Source organism: Colossoma macropomum, unplaced genomic scaffold, assembly GCF_904425465.1.
Source record: "Colossoma macropomum unplaced genomic scaffold, Colossoma_macropomum, whole genome shotgun sequence".
NCBI classification, from domain to species: Eukaryota; Metazoa; Chordata; class Actinopteri; order Characiformes; family Serrasalmidae; genus Colossoma; species Colossoma macropomum.
Window position 1 is genome coordinate 26,496,423 of NW_023494805.1, and position 23,118 is coordinate 26,519,540.

The window sequence follows — 23,118 nt, forward strand, 5'->3', positions numbered from 1 at the left end:
GGCAATTAATTTTAAGTTTTAAGGGTTTTTTTTGCCCTATTAAACATGTATATTGTAAAATACACAGAAAAACATTAGCAAGTTGTAACTAACTGTGGTATACAAGAAAAAAAAAAACACTATCTTAGTGAAAAAGAGCCATTTTCTAAAAACATGAAATGATTCTATCTGTCACTAAACAGTGCTCTAAAGCTGAGTAAAAACCTCCATATCAAGCCATCTTTTTATTGCAGTTTGTGGAATGTCTTATGTCATCACACAATAACAGGCGGCATATGTCTTTAGTAAGACCATGAAGGGATTGGAACCTGCAGTTATGACATTGAGTTGTCTATTACTGCCAAACTTCATACCACAGCTTTCACACTTCCTAATTCTGTAATTACCATTGCTGTCATGTTAAAATGGTTCCGACTGCAGGAGACGCATTAAATGTTTGAAACGACTGCATCGAGAATGTTGTAGCTTCAGCATGGTTTTTAAAAGGAATACTTCACTTACGATGCTTCCATACAAGCATCAGTTAGCATTATTTCTTCTGTATAATGCTATCTGAATTCTACTAGATGTTGATTATTATTACAAACAAACTTAAGACTTTACAATGCGAGAGCACTTACATATTTTTCTTGTAGCACATGTAACACACTACCTCACAATAAAGCATTGTAAATATGCATTTAAATCTGTTTATTATTTGTGTGTGTTATATGTGTGTGGGTTAAATATAGATGGGGAAAGTAATGGACTCTTAGAACTCTCTCAATAGATTCTGAATCAATTCACAAAATGTCATAATTGGATTTTCTGTAGAATCTGCATTTCCCCTACAGAAAAGCTCATGAGCAGCCAGAACAATGCAGCTTGGAGGTGGAAAAAAAATGCAGAATCTCACTAATGCACACGTTTGCAGTCACAAATTAGTGTATATATATATATATATATATATATATATATATATATATATATATATATATATATATATATATATGTATGTGTGTGTGTGTGTGTGTGTGTGTGTGTGTGTTCATCACATTTTGGCCCCTTAATTGAAACCTAATCAAATTGAATCATGAGGTGCCTAGAGATTTCCACCCCTACTGTTAAACTGAAGGCGAGTAGTATGCAGTCTAAATGTAAGCTATGGTATATCTACAGAGTTCAGCTTCACATTGAGAAGAGAAAGTGAGAAAAAAGAAGGAGCTGATGCACCTGCTATATTTGTCTAGGCAGCACCTGTCTCCATTCTGTCTGATATGAAGTTCTCTCAGCAGTAAAAGCTAAAGCTCTTTGCTGCTGGCACTACACACAAATGTCTCCTCAAGTATTACTCACATACATGCATGCTTTTATACTGACATGTTCGCTATTTTGTCTATGAGCCAACTGTGTGTATCACATAACACATACTTCACACCATCTGAGCCCCCGAACACACACACTTGATATACGTCAATTGTGTCAGTTTTTGTGTGTTTGTGTGTGTGTTTGAACAAGCTTGAGTGTATCAGTACAGGCAGACGAACATGCTGGCTCATTGGGACACACGATGGATGTGTGTGGGATAAACACCACGCTCTGAGCTCCATGTTTACTGCCTAGCAAGAAGAATTTTTACGAGATGCAAGGCCTCCTGAGTCAAAGTTCAACAAGCCCTCCTACTTCTCTCTCTCTCTCTCTCTCTCTCTCTCTCTCTCTCTCTCTCAAACTCTCTCTCTAACTCTCCTTCTCTCTGGTCAGGCTGAACACTGACACCATAAGTTAAACCTCAGCATGCCATGAAGGCTTTCCCACAGTGTTTCAAAAACAAAAACTTTTGCTCAAACAGACACTCTGTCTTATGAGCACACACACATACACACAGACATTGGCCCAGGGAACCAGATACACACGCGGCTTCTGTTAACCCGAGAGTGAGGAGGTCAATCCAGTTGATCCCTAGCATGAATGCCTCTCGTACGAACACATTGCATCCATGGCAACAAGACACCTCCACATTAGCTCCAATAAAAACAGTGCCATCTGTGGCTCACCATATCCTAGTGTACAAACTTACACCTCAAAATGGGTAGTGTTGCAGTAATTAATTACCTTAGAACAAAAAACAATGTACAAGAAAACATTGAAAGCAGAATGTCTTCCAGAAAAAAAACTACTCAGTTGGTACAGTAAGTTCAGTAGGAGTTGACAGTGCCTATTGCCTGGTGCCCCTGGCCAGAGCATTTCACATTTTGGCCAATAAAAATGCAGAGCCTGTGGCCTGAATGGTCACTTGCCTTGGAGATTTTTTTTGACAAAATGTATTAACTGTAGCCACCGTAATAGCTAACGCAGTGGTGTGGTGACCATGAATGTCCCTTCTGCTCAGCAGCTAGAAACTGTTCCAATGGCTAAAGTCTGCTAAAATCACTCTACAAATAAGACCTTAAATAAAATAAGGTTTTAAATAAGCTGGTGTGGCTAAACAGATCTAATAAAATAACCCATACAGGATAAGGTCAGGGCAGACCAGCTCGGCAGGTGGGACCAAAATAATGGCAATGTTTATTGCAATGTAAAGATTTCTTATAAATATTTCTTTTTTTCAAGATTCACTGGCTTGGTGGCCCTAAAGACCAGTGCATTTTTTTACATCACAGAAGTTCACCACAGAAGTTCAGTGACTTGACTGCTTTGTTCTGCCAAAGATGTTTGTTCCTGCAAATTCTGCAGCCTGTTTGCACTTAACGTTTGCAGAAACTGTTTAACACAGGAGTTCCTATTTTCTATTCACAGTGTGAATTAATTCACTGAAAGGTTACGTTGAACACTAGCAGAGACACATGCCCATCAGACACAGTGACCCACACACACTGTTCTTCTAGATGAAAATAACAAGTTCTAATTTCATGAGATAAATCCTGTTTTTTTCTATCTGCTGCTATATGATCTTATTTAAAGCAGAACGCTTTGAGCTCTATGAAGGAAAAGCCAGGTCCATAATGAAAGTCCTTCAGCTTTTTTACTCATATTGTCAGTTTCCTTTCTCTGCTTTCTAATGGCAAGGTCCTCTCATATTGCTCACGCTGTGCCTGTATTCAGCATTTTGCTGCTGAATGATTGAGCGTGGTACTTCTGATTTACGATCCCGGCTCTTTGTTACCGTGACAATGTCTGGACTGCGTTTCTGTGCACATCTGACACCGAAGGGCTTTTCCCCTGTCTGGCTCTTTGGAATGCTGGGAGCGAGAGAGTCAGGATTAGGGATCAAAGCTGTAACTGAAGGGCGACAGAGAGGGTAGGCCACTCTGACCAGGTGGTGTGTAGGGGGTGAAAGGCAACACTCAGTTGTATGGGCAGAGCTTGATCAGTGCAGATGATGTTGTGTGCATGTGTGTGTATCCCCTGCAGAAGTCTTTGAAGTGCTGCTACACATGATGCTAAACCTGGCCTTGTTGAAGCTGAACCGTGACAGATTGATTTGTTTGGATAGTGGGGGGAGACTTGCATAGAAAAGTTATTGGTGACTCGGACGTGTATATGAGCTGGACAAAGGCTCTGCACTGCAGTTCTCACCTTGCAGCCTCCCAGAAGACTCCAGGAGAGTCAACGCCCTGGTTAGCAGCGCTACAAAGAACACATACACACCCACTACTCTGTCTTTTCATAACACTTGCTCTGCTGGCCCTGTCCAGCATCAATCATTAGTCATTGCAATTACTTTTATGAAAGTATATATTTTATTTTATAAATAAAATAAATATACAGGATACAGATTCTTATTTCACATCAATTCAAGAGAAAATCAATAGTATTTTTGCCACATTTTAGGCACAGCCAATTCCTACCCACTAGCTAGATCTCTTGATGTACAATAGCTACCGACCTTTAAAGTCAAAGGGTGTGGGCCAACACAAGTTGTCTGTGTATCCAACGGCTAAATGTTCAGTTCTGTATACATAACCTAAGAGACATCCTCCATTGGCTAGCTTCGCACTGTATCAGCATAGTACCATCCTACCCACCACAATGGCCCTCATGGATTCCTGCTGGAATCCAGCAATGGGATGAAACACTGTTTGCTGATCTCATCACTAAGGAACACTGTCATGGTTCTTCCTCTGTTTCTAGCAGTTTGGTAGTGACAGCTTCTGGAAGATTCTGATTCTGGAGGTAGAGGTAGATTACTTGGACCTGTGGAAGGACAGAAAGACCCCAGGACCTAGATAAGGCATTGCTTGTTTCTATTTCGCGAGTGGTTCAGATATTGGGGGGAATTTCACCTTTTGAAAGAAAGAAAGGTAACAAACTTACCTGAACTTCGACCTCCTGAGAGATGTCCACTGGTGGGCCACAATGATTAAGACTGGCCACTGGGGGGCGCAAGAGACTGGGGCCAAACACTGTGGCCAGATTACTGAGAGACATCTTATTCTGTTCCGCTTTCTTTGCAACCCTGAAGAGAGAGAAAGAGAGAGAACAGTTACTCCTGAATGACTCAACCTGAAACCAGGTTAAACACAGAGCTGAAACTAAATCAGTTAAGTCCAGAGGTCACAGGAAGTCAGGTGTTATTGTGCGGGACAACATTGATATTAGAACTACAGTCTCTAAATAAAATGTTAAATCTTAGCTTTCCTCTTGACCTATGAATATCAAATTAAAACTGGACAGAGATGAAATAGAGTCAGTCACAGGGAAGACAGCGGATGTTACCGTTTGAGGTGATGTAATAGGAAGAGAAGAGTGTTGCGGTTGACGTCAGGGAAGGACTGTAGCTCAGACAGCATGATTTCGGCTCTGAGGTACGGGTCAGCCAGGTCTGTTTGAGACAGAGGGGTTGTCAGTTTGTTAGTGGGCATGATCATAAGCCAGTTAGTGTGTATTTTTTAATCATATTCTAGCTGCAGTTTTATTTATATTCAATATTATTCAACGTTGTCCTAACAACTTAGTTTAAAGTCAGGAAATTTAACCTAATAACACAGAGCTTGAGAGCTTGCAGTCTGGCACACTATATACAGTGTTCCTGTTATAATAGGTACCAGAGGTGGGGGGTCTGGCAAAATGTAATATCACGATTATTCAGGAAGTTTTTACAATACACAGTGTGTCACTATATGTATTTTTCTGACATCTGTTAATTTAAAACAGAGTAAAACATTTTAAAAATACTATCAAAAACTATAAATCCAATCATTTGTATTCATCATTTCACACACTGTGATGCAGCAACTCCAATAAAGAAGAACTACTTATGCTCTCTTTGTAATCAAACATGCAGTTAGGAAGTGGTTTTTAAATACTGACAATATACATGATATTCTCAGAAAAGCATATTGTGAAATACTGTGATGTACTTTATCATGATAACAATAAATATTGTCACATTCCCCCGTTCTAACAGATTGAACTATTTAGGCCACAGATTAAACACAAGCAGTAAGGGAAGTGGTTTTGGCTAAAATCCATCACATCTTTGCAAATGCAAAAATGTCCTTAATAAGATGAATAACAAAACTTTCTCAGTTAGAGATGAAATGGCTGCAATTTAATACACTCAACCTGTTGTCTTCCCAGAGCTGGTAGTAGAGCTGAGCCATTAATCAATTTTATATAGAAATAACAACTTGAAAGAGTGCAATTTTCACACTTTTCCTAGGGGTGTTAAATTTTCATGTAACAAGATCAGACAAATATTTATGGGACATTCTAATTGCAAGTAAAAAAGGGGGAGTGGTATGGGTTAGAAGATGTATGAAAGGATATATAATTAGAAATTAACGCATGCATGAGATTGTGTGTTGCATGTAATTGCATGCTTTTAAACGTCTCCCCTTGGAAAAAATACAATAAAAAAAAGAGAGAGTGCCATTTTCAAATCACAAGAGCTGCAATTTTAATTATATTCTATATTATTCAACATTGTCCTAACAACTTAATTTAAGCAGGGAAACTGAACCTAATAGCACAGAGCTTGTGAACTTACAGTATGTCACACTACATACAGTGTTATAGTACTCAAGTCTCAAAAAATGGAAGTGTTGGTCTTCTAGATGAAAAAAAGCCTGGACATTTATTTATAGAAAATAATCGAAAGTAAACTGGAATCACAAAATTACTCTCAATTAGATATTTCCCCCAAATCATTCAGCCCTAGTTGGCTGCATGGAAAATCAGACTATCAACTATTCAAATCTATGAATGGTGCTGCTATGCTGCTAACTCACACTCACTGAGCTGAACTGTCATGATACAGCTACTGTACATCTCTTTTGCAGGACATTAGATGGAAATAATTCAGCATCACATTCAATTTACCCGAAACAGTGCTGTCACTGTGGAGATGTTCATTGCCACTATAAATGCATATAAAGTATAATTATTAAGTATAATCTAGCACACTGGTATCCAGCCATTTGGTATCAGGCCATATTGAAAGTTGCATGAAGTCTGTGCTAAATTGCTTTAGACTCCTTCAAATGTCTGTACACCACTAGACTGCATTACTGACTGCATTGCTTGTCAAAGAACTGCCATGCACAACAGAAAGACATTCCCCAAATTAAGACCAAGTGACGTTTTCTCAAACATACCCAACATACCTGATGTTGTTTCATTCATTCATGCGACAAACGTAAGTCTCAAAAATCAAGACCGGATGTTCTTTTCATCACTATATGGATTAGACATCAATCCTCAAAATCTCAACCTCAAAAACATGAAAGTATACTGCTGACAGCTGCCATACAATACATAGGACAGAAATGCCAGCTTGTCCCAATCTTTGGCAGCACTGTATGTATTAGTAGATCGGCAGTGAATGGATTGCAGATTGTACACAAAAAAGTATTTAAATACAAATATACAAAAAAGTATTTAAAGTCTGCATGTACGTGTGCACATGCGAATGTGTGTGTGAGAGGGAGGGAGAGAGAGAGAGAGAGAAAAAAAAAGACAACTCACCCAGCGCTTTGGATAGACTCTGGAAATGGTCAGTAGGAATGAGAGGCTCAGGGAGTTCTCTGAAGTACAGCTTGAGGGTTCCAGACACTGCATTCACATCCATACTTCTCACCTTACTTACAGCCTCCCAGTAATCTGAAGACAGAAGGAGAATCAGAATCAGAATCAAGCTTTATTGGCCAGGTATGCTTATACATACAAGGAATTTGATTTTGGTTACAGGAGCTCATAGTGCACAGTATCAGACAAACATTTACAAGGTAGTGAATAAAATAAAATAACATATGCATTCCTACCATCACTCACTCATTCACACAGACACATACACACACAGTCATACCTGTAAACCTTACAATGTGCAAAATATGTGTCTTAAGTTAAAGTGCTGAGTACAGCAGCAATTAAAGAGTGTATAGTGGCAAGGAAAGGGATCAGTAAGGTAACAGTCAGATAAGTGGGGTAACAAGGCAGGTAAGTGAAGTGCTAGAAGAAGCACTGGTCTGAGATGGTAGTTTTAGAGAATGGAATGTTCAGTGTGATAATAGATACCAATATATTTAGTAGTGCAGTTTAGAAGCTGGAATATTTTATGTATAGTATTTTAACTGTTCAAGAGAGTAATGGCTTGTGGAAAGAAGCTCCTCTGTAGCCTGGATGTCCTGAGACAATGAAACAACAGGGCAATGAAGGATGAGGAGAGACAGTAGGGAAGAGGCATAGATATGCACAAATGTCCATATCATCGCTGTCCAAAGAAACACATGTATCTGCAAAATGGTAACATTACAGGAGAAGGCAAAACATTCTTTACATTTAATGTAAGGCAACATGAAGAGATTTTTTCCAAGCAACCCTGGAGCATTTCTATTGATCCATTCATCACAGAATTTTCACACAATGTAAAGGGCAGCTGCTGTGCTCAAATTATGCAGAAAAATGAATATCGGAAAAAATGGAGATACTTGGTTATTTCATTTAGTATGAAAAATCCATGCCATGCAGAACCTTCACATGTGTTAGTGATGTATACACACCCCCACACCACACAAACACATGCGCACACACACACGCACACACACACTTGCTCACTGGTGTCAAATGCATGTTTGAGAGCTTGAATCTCCCTGCTAGCTCCTGAGATTCTGTAGATGCCCTCCTCTTCTAGCCCTCTCCTCTCAATCTCCTCCACGCAGGAGCGCACTATATGAGGCACCAGCACACCCTCCTGTCTGAGATATATACATAAGCACACACACACACACACACACACACACACACACACACACACACACACAGAGAGAGAGAGAAAGAGTGTATACATAATGCATTATTAATAACAAGCTACCAAGAAAACATGGACAGTCAGCAAATCACAGGAAACTAACCCAGAATGTGACTTGCTGAGTACCTCATATACATACTTTTTTCTTTTGCAGAACTTGCCACAGTTTTGGTCTGTTGTAATATTCCAGTCTTTCATAACTAGATTCCTGTTTTGATAATAAAGCTGATCCTTCATGTTTAACTTTCCATTTCCTCAAAAAACTTTTAGAAAGTACAACTCATTCACAACAGGGCACTACGAGGCACATTGTGAGAAGACAGAAAATTTGTTGAATTTTTTGTTTTGTACTGTTGAGTCACTAAATAAAACTATATTAAACATTTCAGACCAGTTGTATTAGTTTGTGGTATATGATTTTTTTTATCTTAATAATAAATAATAAATGACAACATAATAGTCTACTTTCTACAACTGCTTCTATGTATCATTGCCATCCGATCTTTTTCCTTTGCATAACATCTTCACAGTAAATTCGCATATTTCCAAATGAATCATTTCAACTGGATCACTTACAAAACACTGAAATACTGACCTTGCTACATCTCCAATTAGCACAGAGAAAACAGGCTTCTGCTGGAGTGGAGTGAAGCTAGGTGGCTCCAGGGGGTGGGGTGTGTATTTAATTGATATGATCACCTCTATCAGGCCCAAATTCAAGGTCATTTTCTTCCACTTCTTTAGCATATCAACAGAATGTAACTGTCACCCACACATACACACACATAAACAAAGAAGGTAAAACACAAGTCATTATTTTGCTTTGAGAATTTAACACATCATAAATAAAAAGTTCTAGTTGGAATTACTGTGGTTTATAATACATCCTGAACTTTCTTGTGATTAGATATACAGCGAGAAGCAAACACATTGGGACAATGAGGTAAAGTGGTAGTTGTTATATATATGCAAAATTGACATTCCAGACCAACATATGAACATGTGACAAAAGCACATAATGTCTGCTTTTATTTCATAAAGATGAAATGCCTGCGTACTGTAAGCCATGCAGGAAAAATGGCATTTGTTGCATTTACTCCTCCAATTTCAACTGAGCATAAGTATTGCAACAAATATATTTAAAGCAAAATTAAGTATTTGGTCCCAAACCCTTTAAATGTAGTTATGTTATAACTGAAGTTTGGGGGGAGGAGCATGGCTGAAACCCCTCCTTCTTCCAATCTAAAGCCCTATGAATTCACATCCTCACATTCAGTTCCCATGACGAAGTGTTCGCAATCCCCACCACCACCCCGCCTTCTCCCTGTTCCTCAGTCCTATATCAGTCCTACTACAGCTATGAGGGGGGATCTGGCCTTCTAGCTACAGGCAGACTGGAGTTCTGGGCAGCTTCTCCAGCCCGGAACTCACAAAATGGAATAACAGCTTTAAGCTTGACACCCATTGACTTCACCAGACTCTTGATAACTTCATTTGTAATGCTGTGCCAAGCCTTTATGGCAGCCTATTTTAGTTGGTGCTTGTTTTGGGGGTGTTCTGACTTCAGCTTCCTCTTCAACAGGTGAAATGCATGCTCAGTTGGGTTTAAATAAGGAATCTTTACCTCATTTGTCTATAAAACATTGCTCCAGAAGTTTTCTGGCTCATCTTTGTACTTTTTTGTACTTTGTTAATTACTGCCTGGCTCTTCTATTCTTGCTGCTGATGAGAGGTTTGCATCTTGTAGTGCAGCTTGTGTACTCCCTCTTTTCAGAAAGTCCTCTGTGAATGGTGAATACTGACCATTTCACTTTGCACTCTGCAGACTGTGTTTTATTGCTTCAGATGTTATTTTTGTTTTTTGTCTTTTTTTCTTTACAGCTCTAACAGTTTTCTTATCATCAGCTGCTATGATTTTCTTGGGATGGTCCTGATTGTTGCAATTTGCTAACACCTCTTGTAGTTTCTTTCTTTTTCCATACTGTTGTTTTTGGAATGCCCAATTGTCCTGCAATGGTTCTGATAGGTATTTGCTTTAATGTCATGCTCAAAACTGCCTGCTTTTCTGCCGAAGTCAGTGAATGGTGTAGCTTTTCTAGTACACACAAGGTTTATCTACATATATACCACACTATAGATAGGGGTGTCAAACTCAAGCACTAAAAGTGCCACATTAAAAAATCTCAACAAATCCATGGACCAGCTGTGTTTTTATTTTACTTTTAATTAATATTTTTGCCATGACCCCAACTAGCCATTATTTGTTCAAAATATGCCAAAACTACAACAGCAAAAAATGGGCACTGAATATTTGAACGATTCAAAATAAAAACAATAATAAAAACAAATTGTTTTATTTGGAAGAATAGACTACATTAGCTGCAGATAACTGTCAAACCTCTTTAAAGGTCCCCAGTGTACAGCAGGTTTACTATAACTGCCCATTCGCTTGGCATTTTTGTTTGTTTTGTTTTTTTTGTTTTGTGGCGCAGTCCCATAGGTCATTGTTGGGGAGGGGGTGGGAGCACACATTATGTTGCAGTTCATGCTGGGAACTGTAGTGCAGCTCATGGTGAAATGGGCTAATATTAATAGAAAATTAAAATAATTTTTGGGCCGAATAGGATTGTGCCACGGGCCTGACTTGGCCTGCGGGCCTTGTGTTTGACACATGGGCTACAGATCATAGTCATTTCTCTTGTTTTATTTCTTAAATACAAGACCCTTAATGCAAACCCCAACAACTCCAACCAACTCACAGCTCTTTTATGTGTTTACAATTAAGGGAACATGGAACATCTCAGCTATCATACACTTATGCTCAAAGGAAACTGGTGATGTTCATACAACAGATGACAAAAATAAAGTGTGGTTGATGCTGTATATGGAAAATGTTGCCCAGAAATAAAAGCTGTTATGCTTGCCTCATGTTCATTTTTTGATCTAGAACACAATTTTTTTTTGCTTCTCACTGTATGACCCTTCATGATCACCTCTTGTTTGAGCACTCCTAAGAACAGGCACAGTCATTTTCATTGTATTTTGATTACACTGGCATGAGTGCTGGATCATGTTAACATCTTACATGTGACTGCTCTTGGGTAGCTTAGTTTAGCTCTGAAAGGAACTCGAGACCTCACCTCTAATGTTGCTCTGCCCATGATATCCTCCTGAGACTGAGAGAGACACAGCAGTCGCAGATGCCGAGCTCCATCCACCTGAAGCACCAACTCCTACAAGGCACACACACATACTTCAGGGCCCATTTTTCATGAGGCTTCATAGTTTTAAGATCACCTTATTAGAAATTATGCTTGCTACTGAATTGCCCTGAGCTGAATGCTAGAGCGCTCTGAGGAACCTCAGACCATTTTAACTTTTCCACTGTTACATGTGAACTCATTCAAGTCAAGACAAGAGGTCTTTACTATAATTCCACAGTACAACTTGTATACACTGGAACAAAAAAATATCGTTCTTCAGGCCCTATAGGGCAACACATGACAGCAGCATAATTCATAGGACTGCATAAATGCAGATAAACAACAGTGTGAAATGAGTGCAGAACATTCAATAAATACACCAGATACATGACAGCAAATACTAGACAGGACAACAGAACAAAATATACAAATAAGCATATATACATATACATACATATCACTGTTGTCGGCAGAAAACCTTGTATCTCCAAAATGCTAACTTTACAGGAGAAGGAAAAAACCTACTTTTAATGTAGGTTAATGGAACCAGACATTTTTCCAAGTCATTTTACGGCATTTCTTTTAGTCCATTTATCATGATATTTACACACAATGTAAAGGGCAACAGGCATTTTCAAATTATGTCATAAACTGAAAAACATAAAAAATGGAGATACAAAGTTTTCTTCCGACAAAAGCGATATGCATACATATGCATTAAAATGATATCCAAAGTGATGAAGTGATATGAAATCAGATTAAGTAGAACTCAAAATGATCAAGTTGAAAAGTAATGTGTTTGTGTTTATGTGTGCTGGGTCTTCACCTGGTCCCACTGCGGTGTCAAACTGTAAGAGGAGAGACACGTCTGTGCCTTTCTGTCAAAAATCTCAAAGCCATCAACTTCAACACACACATAGACACCTGTAACCCCAGGAAAACACAGAGAGAAAGAGAGAGAGAGTGAGCTGCAGAGTGAATGGCTGAAGAAAGAAGGAACAGACTAAAAACGAAGGAAGGACTTAACTGGGAGCATTCATTTAATATGCTTTCTGGTTTATTTGATGGATACAGCTCTAAGTTAACTACATGTTACTGGTTGCAGAAAAATCAAAGATTGTGTAGATGCATAAAATATGTGCATAACTGTTAGATTTTGAAACTTGCTGTTAACAAATTCATGACAAGTTGTATTTAAACTTGAAGAAATTTAACACAGTTTGTGGTGTCAAGATGCTTCAAGCTAAACTTTCTGACAATATTTGTTATTGTGTTATTATACAAAGATATAACTAGGTGACCACTTTAAGATTTGAGATTAATGACAATTATGGAGGTAAAATGTGTTTGGGAGTTTAGGAGCTTTAAAAATCTGAATTGTCTTTCAGGAATTGAGTTTAAACGACTGAAAGAAAGTAACTGGGGAGTGTTTAGATGGACTGCTCGGGGTGCTTGTGCATGTGATTGTGACTAGGGGAGACGTGACTTACTTGCAGGCTGCTGTAGACCACAGGCCGAATGCACAACCACACACAGGCTCCCACAAATGCTATTCGCCTCTTCTGTAAGAGAGAGAGAGAGAAAGGGGGAGAGAGAGAGAGACAAAGACAAAAACAAAGACAAAGGCACAGACATGAACCCTAGACCGTGAAAGAGAGACAGAAACAGAATAGACGCAGAGGGAGACAACTTTTCTGTGACACGTGGGTGAAATGGAAACTTTAGTAAGGACATAAAAAAATGAGAGAAGGCAAATGTGAGACTGTGAGTGTTTGCGTGTGTAAGCCTACGTATGTGTAAGTGTGACAAAGAAAGGTACTGACCAGGCTGAAGGCAGCAAAGAGGTGGCTGTTGAGTCATTCTCAGTTTGACACAAGAGTTGGCTAGAGAGAGTAAATCCGGCAGCACAGTCTCAAGGTCTGAGACACACATGCAAACACACATACAATGCATGAAAATCAAAATGAAAGGTGGTACAAGCACAAATACTGAATGGAATGTCCACTCACCCTCTGTTTTGAGTTTGTTTATTGCCTCTCTCCACTCATCAAGCTCATGTAGAGAAGATAAATGGATTATGTGACTCTGCAAAAACAGAGACTTTATATATATATAATATATATATCTATATATACACACATCATACATACACACACACACATATACATATATATATATGTATTATATATATTGTATTATATTATATATATTTATATATATATTTATACACTCTCAGAACTCAAAAGGTACAAAACTGTCACTGGGATGGTACCCTTAAGGGTACATCTCAATACTTTTAGTCAGAGAACATAACTGTACCATAATCTTCTATTATTTTCGAAGTTGTATTGACTCAACACACCCCGTCTCGTCTCCAGGCTTTTTATTTTATTGTTCTGTTTTAAAACATTACGTTATGAAAAGGTACAAATATGTACTTTACCACAAGAAAAAACTTATTTAAGGTACACAACTGAACCTTAAAATCACTGTTGTATCTCTGAGGGTACATTTACATTGTTTGTACCTTAATGAATGAAAAATGTACCTGCACAGCACCGTTATTTCTAACAGTGTACAGTATATACACAAAAGGTGATATGCTGCATTATAAAAAGTATATAAGGTGACCTCACCTTGCTGTTTGGGCTATGTAACTCTAAGATGAAAGAAGGTGTGTGTGTGAGAAGCCAAAGCTCACAGGTTTCAAGCTTCCTTCTACAGCGATCAGCAGCACGAGAAACAGACCCTTTACTCTCTCTCTGTAACACATACATACACACACACACAGTTCTTTCAGAACGTTTAATTTAGAATTTCCGTATTTAATGAATTCACACCTCCACCCATAGACATACAGGCAGCTTATCACACATACAGGACAAACCCATACCCACAGGCACTTACAAACACACATACAGTTACACACATAAGTTTTTACACAGGGTCTGACTACCCTTAATCAAGAACGGTGATATTTAATATATTCACACTAACATCCACATAAAAATTCGCACAGGCGCATGCAAATACACGTGCAGACACAGAAACAAATACAAACACAAATACACTCTCAGTACCATATACTCCTGAAGCATGCGCTTGCAGTGAAACATCTTTGCTCTCATGTTACTGATTTTAAGCTGAAGGTCAGCTGATGGGTCCTGCTCTTCCGCCCAGTGCATCTTTAATCCCGCTAGTGGCATATACCAACAAAACCTGTAGTGAAGCTGCCTCCTGACATGCACACACACAAATACACACGTACAGAGCTGGTCAAAAGTGAATTAGCTTGCAGGAAATTCATGTTTTTGCCATATAAAGTTGCTGAAAGTACAAAATCTAATCTAAAAAGCATCAAAGCAATGCTCAAGAACACTGTAATTCACTCTAAATACTGGTATCCTCAAAACATAAGCCATTCTATAATCAAGTTTTTAAATACTGTCCACCATCACTAGTGTCATTGCATTACTGAGAATGATCCACCACCCAAATAATTCCTGCTCTGTGGTAGTCCTGTGGGTGTCCTGACCATTGAAGAACAATAAGAAATGGGGGCTAAGTATTCAGAGAAACAGATGGACTACAGTCTGTAATTGTAGGACTACAAAGTGTACCTGTATGTTTAAGCGGAGCTGATAAAATTAAAAATATGGATACAAACAAGGAGGTGTACTTAATGAAGTGGACAGTTGGGGTATCTTTCCAGACACTTTTACTGAAATTTATCAGATGTTTTCCATTTTAAATTCATTTCTAATTATTATTTTATATAAAACACACAGACATACAGTACTTAGCAAATTGCTGAAAATGTTATATCTCACCAGCAAGTGTGTTTTTGTTTGTAAAAACAACACAACATTAGAACAAATACAAACATTAATGCATTAAAAATAATATTTTAAAAACTTTTAAAAAATCTTGTCCATTTTATACAAGCAAAGTGCGCTTATATGGTAGGTATGTCTGATAAACTGGCCAATGACTGTACTGGCTCTGCCTTCCAGTGCATCTATACTGAGGCCACCTCCTGATACACACCTCCTGATACAGTTGCACTGCAAAGGCAAACTGTCTTTCACAAAGAAGGCTTGCTCCTCTGAATAAAGGATACACCCCATACTCACCCCATAGTCCCACCCTTCAGTTTCACACATAGCAGTAGGTCTGTGTAAAGAAACAGGTGTCTGAGGTTCCGTCCACCCTCACAGACATCCACCACAAAACCATCACGCGCTAGCTGCCGTCTCTGTGCAAGACACAAGATACAAGAAAGCCTAATCAACAACAAATGTGTGAGAGAGATCTCACTTTGCTTCTTGTGCTGTGTATCTCGAAAAACAAACAGCCAGGACCACCACAGAGCCGGTATTATTGCTGTGTCTGATCCACTCGTACCAGCTCAACACACACACCGCGTGAGTGTCACTGCAATGCTGAGAATGATTCACCATCCAAATAATACCTGCTCTGTAGAGATCCTGTGGGGATTCAGACCATTGAAGAACAGAGTGATAGGAAGCTAACAACGCATGCAGAGAAACAGATGGAGTACAGTTTGTGATTGCAGAACTACAAAATACTCTGATATGGTAAGTGGAGCTGGCAAAATGGAGGATAAGTGTAGATAAAAGAAGGTGTTCCTAAAAAAGTATATGGTGAGTGTATGATTGCAATAATACTAGATTATTATCACAGCTAGTTTAACATCAGTGTTTACAATCATTTTTTAGCGATTCCACCATCACCAGTAAGCATTAAATAAACACATAATGTAAATCTAAATATTACTTCCCTCAGTCACTTCCTGTGGCTGTTATGAGCGTACTTATTTAAATTTGAACAGTTCAGTATAGCTAGCTGTTGGTGTTTTACTAATATACACGCACACACACACACACACACACACACACTTTCTAAGCCGCTTATCCTACTGGGTCCCATCGGTCATTGGGCGGAAGGCAAGATACACCCTGGACAGGTCGCCAGTCCATCGCAGGGCATGGACATTCACACACACACTCACACCTAGGGGCAATTTAGCATGTCCAATTGGTCTGACTGCATGTCTTTGGACTGTGGGAGGAAACCAGAGAACCTGGAGGAAACCCAAGCAGACAAGGGGAGAACATGCAAACTCCACACAGAAAGGACCCTGGTCGCCCGGCCCGGAATCTAACCCAGGCCCTTCTTGCTGTGAGGCGACCCCACTTTGCCACCAAGCCACCCGTTTTACTAATATAGCACCAAATAAATTAGGCTATTACATAATCAGCAACACACCGAAATGTCTGAAGATTATAAGAAAACAACTTTTGTGAAAATCAGTCGAGTTATAAGTATCAAAGATGCAGTAAGGGAGAGCTGCCACTCAGCACTGCTGAAATGGCAGAGATAGCAGGCAAGTCACTTCTAGCCATACACTTTCTCCTAACGATAGGCACTAACACTACACTGACTAGCCCACAGCCCAGCACAGAGCAGCAAAAACAACACATATGCACATCAATACACTACTATTAACAACTGATTTATAATAGATCTCTTTCCTACCGCAAATGCGGCACCTTCCGAGAGCCTCTGTGCACGGTTGCTTTGCATGGCCATGCCACCCACACTCCCTGCGGCAGCACGAGCCAGTAACAGGACGCTACAGTATATAGAGGTTTTTAGTTCATTTTCTGTAAATCAACTCAAGTGCTCTGTAAGAAAGCAAAGCGCTGTAAAGCTGTGTCTGAGAAAAGCCAACTCTGTAAAGCTGGGTCTACACTACACAATTTTTTTTAATTTTAACTCCATTTTGCCCCTTCTGACAACTTTTTACAATCTGAAATGATTTTCCAGGTCAGAAGCTCAATCGGAAATGACTGAGGCAGCGGATAATACAGTAGTGTGAGAGGACAGATGAGTCAATCTTCAGCCTTCTGTGTGAGCTCTAAAAGTATCGGAGCACCTCTGATCATTTCAAACATGTTTGACTTTTACAACTCAAAACATTCACAAGCCCTGCAGTGTGAGATGTTACTCAATGAGTAATTCAAGCAACAGTCAATGAGACAGTTATAAGAGTGGAGAAAAAAGGCGAAGCCATACACAAAGCAGTGAAATATTTCTCCAGCTCTCACTGTCATATCAGTATTTCTCAGTCCCATATTCATCCCAAAGTCAAGACTTTTTGCTACACATAAAAACACAAACAAGTCCGGTCCAGTAAGTTTAGCTTTGTTTGTATCAGGTGACAACGGGGGATATGTGGATATTCTGAGTCTTGTCATGTGTGTTATATCCGGTTATACACACTCGGGTCATATACTCTAATGTGAATACCCTCATGACAAAAAGACCAGAAGGTCTGTGAAAGACTGTTGTCAAGTTTGTGATGCCTACCATTTTAGAAAGATTTTAAAAGTTGTGTAATGTATGCCTGGCTTTAGTGCACACATGCAGGTCTTGGTTGGGTTCAGGTGTCAAATTTAGCAGTACTATCAGTCATGTCGTAAATTTGCAAGTTTGGGATGAGTTTGGGCTTCACATCTGTGCAGACTTCTAGAATGTGTGCTCGAGTGTATGTAGGTACCTCTCCTCTGCTGAGAGTGACAGCTCTCTTCTGCTGTGACCCCTCATTGACCCCAGACAGGAAACTGCTGGAGACACGGAGAGCTTCCTGTAGCAGTGTACTGTCATGGTGATCACCTGGTGTGTGTTTCAGAAGATCCTGAAGAGACACAGGTGACAGGAAGCAATAAGAACCACAGAAATGAACAAAAGAAGACAGACTCATAACTATATTATAAAATTGAATAGTTATTACAGTATCTATAGATCTCTTTTATTATTTTTTTTACACGCAGCACTTACATGCAACACTAAAGTGGTCTTCGTCACCCGGTCCAGAGGCTTGTAGAGGAGAGCTGTGACACGAGACACATGAATATGGGACAAACAAACATCCAGAAATGCATTAATGTCTGGCCTCGGTCTTTATAGAGGGAGAGAAAAAAAATACTCTTGCATTACCTTCAAAGGTGTACTTAGTTCTGAAGCTGTCTGACCCTTTAGTGTACATCATGCTCTAGGAACAGGAACATGAAAAGGGATGTAAGCATATGAATTCCACTAGATGACCATAAACCTACTTTGCAGTGATTCCTCAGCGCAGTGTACGTACCTCGGCAAGGACTCGGAATCGTGGGTTTGACTGGGTGCTCTTCCTCACAATCTGAACCGCACTCTCGTAATTATCGATGAACCCTCTATACAGTCCTAACTGGCTCACCTGTGTATCAACAATGTAGACAGCCACATTACAGCCCTGCATGGACTGAAGACCCATGGTGTATGCAAAGCCACAGAAAGAGATGTGCTAGAAACAAATAAAACTTTACAAAGAGATCGATGGATCTCAGAATGAAACATTCAGCTCATTTACCTGTTAAAAGCTAATAGAGGTAATTTCAGAACACTTGTGCAAAGGACATGAAAAATACAAACTCACAAACTTCAGGAAGAGGTCTCCCACAGACAGCTGAGGGTCTCTGTGCTGTAACTGGACAGGTATACCTGGTTCCATGTCCACAGACTGCAGTCTGGCCCTGAGGCCGCTGTGGAACTCTCTATGGAGATCTCTGAGCTCCGGCAGCTGGTAGAACACTGTCTGGACCTGCTCTATAGACAACACGGGCTGAGACGTACCAGCTGAGGCCCTCAGAGCCTTCATAGGCTGGGGAGAGAGATAGAGAAAGAATTACAGATAGAGGGAGAACTAAAGTCTGAGAGGGAGTGAACCCAAAGTATATAGGTGTGGCTAAAATGTTAGTTTCAGTAAGGTGCAAAAAGGGCAATTGTGAGATAATTTCATTGTGTGTGTGTGTGTGTGTGTATCTGTATGTGTGTGTGTGCATATAGAAAAAGCCCAACCATGCTGAGAGGCAGCCTAAGAGAGAGAGACCCAAGTGCGAGTTTGTTTCTATCTGAGAAATAAAAGGAAGCGAGAAGTGTGGTGCTCTTTTCTCACGAGCGAGATGTATTCAAATATAAGTGCAAGTACTGCCCACTAAAGTGAGAAGAGTAAGTTGTAGAACCACACACAGCAGCTAATTCCAACCAACCATTTCAGCAGTGGCTCTCTCTCTTTCTCCACTCCATAATGTACAAGTTGAAGTACTTGAGAAAATACCTTCATCAAAGTCTCTCACATTAAACTTTACACCTTACTAACCTAAAAGCATGAACCGAAAGGGAAGCAACACTTCGCTTTTTGCTTAGGAGGGTAAGAAAGAGAAGTCTGGCCATCCGCATAACTGAAAGGGGAAGAATCGTTGTCTCCGTTTAGCATGTATAACCCTTTGGGTGCAAGTACAAATTAGAAACCCAGTCACTGAAAGGCATAGAGCAAAATGTTCAACATGTATCAACTTCCTGGACAAAGACACTCAGAACCACAAATCCATATTTTCACTTGTTTATCATGATTATTCAATACCCCAATATTGTTTATAAATCTATATTTTCTTATTTTTAAGAAATATTCACAAGAAATCCGAGATAAAATTAAGAAATATGTATCATTCATGATTTCAGACTTATATGATAAGGCTGGAAAAGATGTACAATATTATTTTTGAGGCAATAAATATTATGTAATCATTCTAAAAATAATATACAGTAATTACGCAATATAGACATTTGTGGATTAGCCACCATCTTCCACAGGAAACCTGTGTGTTTGCCTGTGTGTCTGTGTACACACACACACACACACACACACACACACACACACACACACACACACACACATTCAAATCCAAGTCTGTGAGCACACGTATGTGAGGGAACTATGGAAAGTCCGAAAGTCATTGTATGTATGTTTTGTCTTTGTTTGTGAGTTGCCGTGCGTGTGTGTGTGTGTGTGTGTGTGTGTGTGTGTGTGTGTGTGTGTGTGTTTGTGTTGGTGTGTATGAATGTTACCGTGAGCAGTGTCTCCAGTTCAGACAGGTAGACCTCTTCACTGATTAAAATCTCTCTGAGCAACAGCAGCCTCTTCTCCAGCATGTCCTCTGGGCTTCTGTAGGTCTGAAACAACAACTCATCACTGAGAACATCAATCAGTCCAACAGATTACTGATCCAGAAACTCCACAGTCTAGACACTCATTCATTTCCAGTTCTAAAACAATAAAAATAATAACTATAAGAACATCAACTCAAAAACAATTACATTAACTCCCCAGTCCCATGTTGAACTTAGCCAAATGATAAGCTATCTCACTACATCCAGCCACTGAATCAATTTACTAAGACCACAAAAGCCATTGTGGAGTTAATTATGCCGCCTCACCGGTGTGTCTGGAAGACCTGGGACCTCAGTGCTGTTAGAAACCCAGCCTGTGTCATCACTGAACACGTCCTGCAACAGGTCTGAATCTACAGCCTCCTCCTCCTCATCCTCTTCCTCCGCTAGCGAATGACATAAATAAGTTTTGAAAATACACTATTTTTTCCTCAGTCGTAGTGGGTCTCCAGAAAAACACACTGTGATATTACAGACTGACACTCAATTCTAAACTTTAACATTTCAAACTGACCGGCATGAGAATTAAATCTAAATGTAAACATTAAATATTGTCAAACAGCTGGATTTTGTAGACTTAGCCATACCAGGTAGACCATGGGATGCGAGGTACTGCAGCGCCTCTGAGTAAAGCTCCATGTCCAGCTCCACTGCCCGAGAGGAACGCGGGCTCGAAAACTACAGCAATGCGTCTGTCAGTGTCTCTAACTGTTCTGGTCACTTTCACATCACGGGCCGATTAAAGACTTATTATTTTTTTCCCCACCCGTATTCCGGCGAAACTGCTGCGCTGAGAGTGGCTACTAATAAACCGCCAAGGCGGAGCTTGTTCATATATTACAGTGATAAAAGTCCTGAGTTCTTCCTGTTTCTATCTATGACCACGCGAGAGAGAGAGAGAGAGAGAGAGAGAGAGAGACACACAGAGAGAGAGAGAGACAGAGAGAGAGAGAGAGAGAGAGAGAGAGGCAACACGGTTATTGGATCGGTAAGGCGGAACACAGTGGCAGAGATTGAAGACAGAGGTTTTGTTATTACTCATTAGAAAGCAGAGAAAACAATTCACGTTGAGCTTTTTTGACTCAGGTGCAGTTACAGCTCCTGAAACTGGGTCAGGAACTATTTTTTAGTGACGGAATTTTTTAACCGTGATCACTTTATGTCTGTTAACAGCAAGTAAATCAGCATGGATGTGTTTTTAAAACTCGACCCCGTGTTCGTCAGCTAATCTTTAATAAAAAATAGGCTGGACACTGTCATTCCCCTGCTGAAAAGGCTATATCAGTTTTTTTTTTTCCTGGTAGTTCTGTAATGTGTTTTGGCTTCACCTGATGGAGTGATGTCATTATATAAAGGACCCTGATGATTTAATAGGTGACCTGTAACTGATTCTAGACACCTTTACTGGTTTCCTAATGGGAGCTAAAGGTGTCCTAAACTAGTGGTCTCTAATGGTACCATTAATCCACTTCCCATTCGGAAGCAAAATCATCAGGTTTTAATCCTTATGGTTCTAATGGTCTTTGTTCAGCTGAGTCGTCACATTCTTCTTCAATTAATTTAAATCATTTAATTTGATATAGATTATTACATTTATGCTAGCCTACTGTTTCCTACCAGGAGCTTTATTGTGTTTAGGACGTTAAACAGTGTTTTTATTGATGTATTAGCATAACGTTTATTTAAACGGAAGCAGTGTTGAACATTGTATTACGTAAGCATTGCAATTATGGCAGCTGAGAGGGCCGTTCTTGGCGTCCTTCTAGCGCATGTGTCAGGCTTCAGGCTTTGCGGGTCAAAACACTGCAGATTTCAGTACACTGCCTCATTAAACACACCTGATTCAGCTCATCAGCTATTTAGCAAGGCCTTCATAAACTGAATTCAGAGCATTAGATGAGGGTAAACGTCAATCTCCACAGCACTTTGGTCTGGAAGTTCCCCAGTTTGACATGCCTGTTCTAGCATATTATATTTAAAAAACTTTACACTAAAATACTTATGACAAACATGCCTACTAATGTCTTCAGTTGTTGCACATCCCCAAGCTGCAGAAGCCGCATTTGTCTAGGACTTTTATTAGAATCCAATGTGTGCTCTGCCTTTTTAATACGGCGGGGTTTATATGTATGTCACTGTTGATTGGGTAACACCTCTGACATGCCCATCAAAGGAGAGATAATGTGCCTCAAAGCCATTTGCACACCGTTTTGACAGAACATCCAAGGGTCGTCCAACCCGGAAAACAGCAAAACGGTGCACAGTGTTTTGAGATTGAACGTGCCCCTTGTGTCACAAACTGCATGACTTTTTAAATGTCTTTCTACAAATTGCTTCTGCTTATTTTGTTCAAGTGGTCATCATGTTTTTGCTGCTGATTTATTTTACTTACTGTCAGTGGCGTAGGCAGAAATACATATTTGGGGAGGTTGTGAGAAAGTAGGTGGGCCAACTGGGTACAATTTCCAAACACGCTAATGTCCCTCAGGCTACAGTCTATTCCTGACAGCCATACATTCATCAACCTACCTGTTCCAATGCTTCCACGCCTGTGGTGATACATAACAACAGAACACTGCAGCACCCTTCACTACAAAGACTAAAGCATCTGTC

General features: G+C 39.7%; 2 protein-coding genes across 2 annotated transcripts in view; one reads left to right on the forward strand and one right to left on the reverse strand.

The window, feature by feature from the left end:
* ntn5 (netrin 5) overlaps positions 1-1,752 on the forward strand; it is a 22,799-nt gene extending 21,047 nt beyond the window's left edge. The window contains exon 8 of the mRNA XM_036595976.1: positions 1,741-1,752. Coding sequence (XP_036451869.1) covers positions 1,741-1,752 — 12 coding nt within the window. The remainder of the gene's footprint in view (positions 1-1,740) is intronic.
* si:dkey-33c9.6 (active breakpoint cluster region-related protein) lies at positions 1,692-21,312 on the reverse strand. Its single transcript, XM_036596761.1, has 22 exons — positions 21,093-21,312; positions 20,773-20,891; positions 20,404-20,508; positions 18,932-19,156; positions 18,605-18,712; positions 18,454-18,508; positions 18,295-18,347; positions 18,014-18,151; positions 15,564-15,685; positions 14,511-14,667; positions 14,067-14,192; positions 13,440-13,515; positions 13,254-13,349; positions 12,921-12,992; positions 12,257-12,354; positions 11,368-11,460; positions 8,823-8,989; positions 8,035-8,174; positions 6,946-7,080; positions 4,696-4,801; positions 4,294-4,435; positions 1,692-4,173 (listed from the first exon to the last, which is right to left on the reverse strand). The coding sequence occupies exons 1-22, from the start codon at positions 21,142-21,144 to the stop codon at positions 4,087-4,089; spliced, it is 2,472 nt and encodes an 823-aa protein (XP_036452654.1). The 5' UTR covers positions 21,145-21,312; the 3' UTR covers positions 1,692-4,086.
* Positions 21,313-23,118: the final 1,806 nt, after the last annotated feature.